We start from the raw sequence: 3,520 nt of genomic DNA, 5'->3' as shown, positions 1-3,520 counted from the left end.
TTTTTTTTTTTTTTTTTTTTTTTTTTTTTTTTGTGCGTATGAATTTCTATGAAGGTTATACAGCGTTTCAACAATGTCAATGAAACATAGTTGGCAAGCATATGTAATGTAGAACTTGCGCTCTTTATTTATTATTTTTTTTTTAAAGTTTAGCAATGGTGGGTTGGTGTCTTTGCCTTTGAACTATGGTTGAATTAAAAATGAATTTAAGGGGGCCAAGACTACTGATGTAAATCCGTTTTTTTAGCTGGTTTCCCATCGAAGTTCAACCATTAAATTAGGAGCTTCTTGCTCCCGACCAATAATTTTATTTAGAAGCTTCAAGTTTATATGTGGTGTATTCCCAGATGGAGTTGGTACTGTTTTAGAACAGTTGAAAAAGGAAGAAAAACAATTTCCCGTAGTTTCAAACCCACATGACTTTACGACCAAACAACAAAAACAATATTAAAAAGAACAAAAACAGGAAGCTGTTGGAGAAGATAATGAAATGAAAGCTGGAAACCAAACCATGATCACATGATAATAGTAATAGTAATGTAAAAGAATTTGTGAATGTTGTTAAAAGTCCGAAAGTGGGTCAAATTTTTAAGTAAAATAAGCTACACACACACATTCCATCATCTCCTAATTCACACTTTGAAATCTTCAACATTGTCTTCATCTCTCTGCTAACTTTTTTTTTTTTTTTTAATTACTTTTTGACCTTTTGCACCTCTCCTTTTAAAAGAAATAATGGGTCATTTTCCTTTTTAACTCAAAAGGACACCTGGATCTAAAATAGATGGTTCGAGAGGAAACCTCATACCTGACACTCTAGCTTTAGCTTTATTGAGCAACAACAAGTTGATTATATATTTTAAGCTCTGTACTTTAAGACTTTGTTTGGGTTTAGCCAATCTGGAAGACTGATTCCATTGTTAGCTAAGCATGATATCATTTTCAAATTCGACCCAATGTCGTATTTGCTTATTAATATGTTTCTAGAAGTTCTGAATTTTCCTGCACTTTCTGTTCATCTTTTCCCAAATATATGATCATACACGTCTCCCCGTTTAAACTTCAGATATTCACATTCACTTAAACGTCATTAAAAAGAAGGAAAAATGCACAACCAAACAAAGATTCGTAGGCCCTTTTTGTTTTTGGGTCCCAAAATGGTATGTCCCATTGGCTATTGGGTATCCACATTACCCATTAAATCCTTCTTTCTTTCACTTCTTAGCTAACCTCAACAAAGCCACTCCCATTATTGTTCCCATCATTTCTAACTTTTTTCTTTTGTCTTCAACTTATTTTATTATCCTTCCTTTAATTCCAACCCTTTCCATTTCATCACTCATTATTATTATTGTTATTTCTTCACATTCGCTCACCAACCTTAACCAAAATTTACCCATTTATTCACACATCTATATATGTCTGTCTTTCTTTTCTTCACTTATTAATTACCCTTTTTATTTCCATATATACAATTCGTGTTTCTTTTGCTTGTATCCTTTCATTTCAATAATATTCTTTCATTTTTCATGGTTGTATAATCTACTTTCTTGGTGTAAAAATGAGACCAAAATCATGGCAGAGACCTATTTTTGGTTTAGAATATATCCTGTCAGTCTCCTACTCTGAAACCGCCTTATGCATATTGATTTGACTTCACTAAATTTGTTGATTTAAATTTGGATGATGAAGATGATAAGTTAGAAGAATTAAATGAAGAGATGACAAGAAGAAGTAGAAGTATTATAACATTGTTCATATCAGTATGCTGCAGAAACACAGCAACACCAAATCTCTTCTGTACTATAAAAGCCCTGCTCTTCCACCCAATGCTATCCACCGTCATATCAACTTTTTTCCTTACAAATAAAAAATAAATAAAAAGACAACAACTTTCCCTGACCGATTCAAACCAACTTTTTCTGATTAGCATAGAGGGTAACACCCATATGATATCATAATATTCTTCATACTTTTGTTACTTTGGAACCATTCTTTCCTCTTCCTCAAACTCGTGTGAGAACCCTTCAAATCACTTTCCCTTCTCTCTAATTCTAATGGGTTTTTTTTTTTTTTTTTTTTGGTGTAAACAACATAATTCAATAAATGATTGTGGGAAAAGGTGAAGCACAAAAAAGAACGGTTTTCTAAGTCTTCTATGGTGCCAAATTTCAATTTCTTTCACCTTTTAAAACATAAAGTTGGGATCTTTTTCTAAAACCCTGTTTTGAAATCCTGCGACTCCTTCTTCCATGCATTCTCTTCTCCTCCAGCTACTACTCTCTCTCTCTTTCCTTCTTCTTTTTTCTCGGTATATATAAACCTCACCATTATCTTGATATCACAAACAGATACCTCAAAAACTTCAATACATGGGAAGAGCTCCTTGTTGTGACAAAGCCAACGTCAAAAAGGGACCTTGGTCGCCTGAGGAGGATGCCAGACTCAAAGCTTATATTGAACAGTTCGGCACCGGCGGCAACTGGATAGCCTTGCCTCGCAAAATAGGTACTACAAATTAAATGATTTATTCCTCTTGTTCATCCCTAGTTTTAAAGTGATCAAATTATTCATCAACAAAAAATTGTTAGGTCTTAAGCGATGCGGGAAAAGTTGCCGCTTGAGATGGCTGAATTATCTCCGCCCCAACATCAAACATGGAGGGTTCTCAGAGGAAGAGGATAACATCATTTGCAGCCTCTACATAACCATAGGAAGCAGGTAAAATTATTTTTGATCACTTTTCTTCAACGTGTCTAATTATTTAATGAATCAATTTGAGCCGAATTTTTTGTTTCGGTAGATGGTCGATAATTGCAGCTCAGTTACCAGGAAGAACGGATAACGACATAAAGAACTACTGGAACACAAGATTAAAGAAAAAGCTTCTGGGAAAGCAGCAACGTGAGCAGCAAGCTATGGCTCGCAGAATTCATACCCTAAAGCAAGATTTTGATAAGAATATGAATAATGTCATCATTCACCCTGCTGCAGTGTCCATGAATCTGAATCATGATTATGAAGCCCCATATTATCCAAATCCCAACACAAGCGGGCAAGATGTTAGGGAGTTGATCATTAAAATGGGAGGAAGAAGGTTGGTTTGTTGTGATCATCCATTTGAATTGAACCCAGTGGACGAGGCTCATCAACACCCTTCATTAGTGTTTGAAAGTTCAAATTTTGGTCAGTTTTCAGGAGACGTGCAATATGGAATGAGCAATAAGGTGGAGGATCCAACAGCAGGAATGTTCCATGGAACTGAATTTGGAGATTCATTGCATAATTTGGAAAGTGGGTTGGAGGGTTTATATGGGATGGGAAGTAGCTCTTTGGTTTATCCTCCCTTGGTTTCCTCAGATTTTGAAGCTTCCCACCAAAGTTTTGCTCATAATCATAATCATAATCATGTCTTTCCCGAGTCTACACCCTATTGCCTCCAATGACATCAACCTATGTTTAATTACAACAGGGTTTGTAAATTTGTATTTTGGAAATTTAGAAACTGGGTTTTCTTTTC

General features: G+C 35.0%; 1 protein-coding gene across 2 annotated transcripts; it reads left to right on the top strand.

The window, feature by feature from the left end:
* Positions 1-1,769: 1,769 nt before the first annotated feature.
* LOC111453578 (transcription factor MYB36-like) lies at positions 1,770-3,520 on the top strand. 2 transcript variants are annotated; one of them, XM_023094716.1, is made up of 4 exons: positions 1,770-2,016; positions 2,352-2,508; positions 2,592-2,721; positions 2,804-3,520. In XM_023094716.1, the coding sequence occupies exons 2-4, from the start codon at positions 2,373-2,375 to the stop codon at positions 3,444-3,446; spliced, it is 909 nt and encodes a 302-aa protein (XP_022950484.1). In that variant the 5' UTR covers positions 1,770-2,016; positions 2,352-2,372; the 3' UTR covers positions 3,447-3,520. The 2 variants fall into 2 exon arrangements, with proteins under 2 accessions (XP_022950484.1, XP_022950483.1); XM_023094715.1 differs by lacking the exon at positions 1,770-2,016 and having other exon boundaries at positions 2,023-2,508.

Source organism: Cucurbita moschata, unplaced genomic scaffold (genome assembly GCF_002738365.1).
Source record: "Cucurbita moschata cultivar Rifu unplaced genomic scaffold, Cmos_1.0 Cmo_Scf00015, whole genome shotgun sequence".
In the NCBI taxonomy this organism is placed as follows: domain Eukaryota; kingdom Viridiplantae; phylum Streptophyta; class Magnoliopsida; order Cucurbitales; family Cucurbitaceae; genus Cucurbita; species Cucurbita moschata.
Note: the sequence above shows the minus strand (reverse complement) of the source record. Positions and strands in the feature narration are given on the sequence as shown.

Coding starts and splice junctions, on each gene's coding strand:
- LOC111453578 (XM_023094716.1), top strand. CDS start 2,373: ATGGGAAGAGCTCCTTGTTGTGACAAAGCCAACGTCAAAAAGGGACCT. Junction 2,509..2,591: donor AGCCTTGCCTCGCAAAATAG/GTACTACAAATT, acceptor AAAAATTGTTAG/GTCTTAAGCGATGCGGGAAA. Junction 2,722..2,803: donor TACATAACCATAGGAAGCAG/GTAAAATTATTT, acceptor TTGTTTCGGTAG/ATGGTCGATAATTGCAGCTC.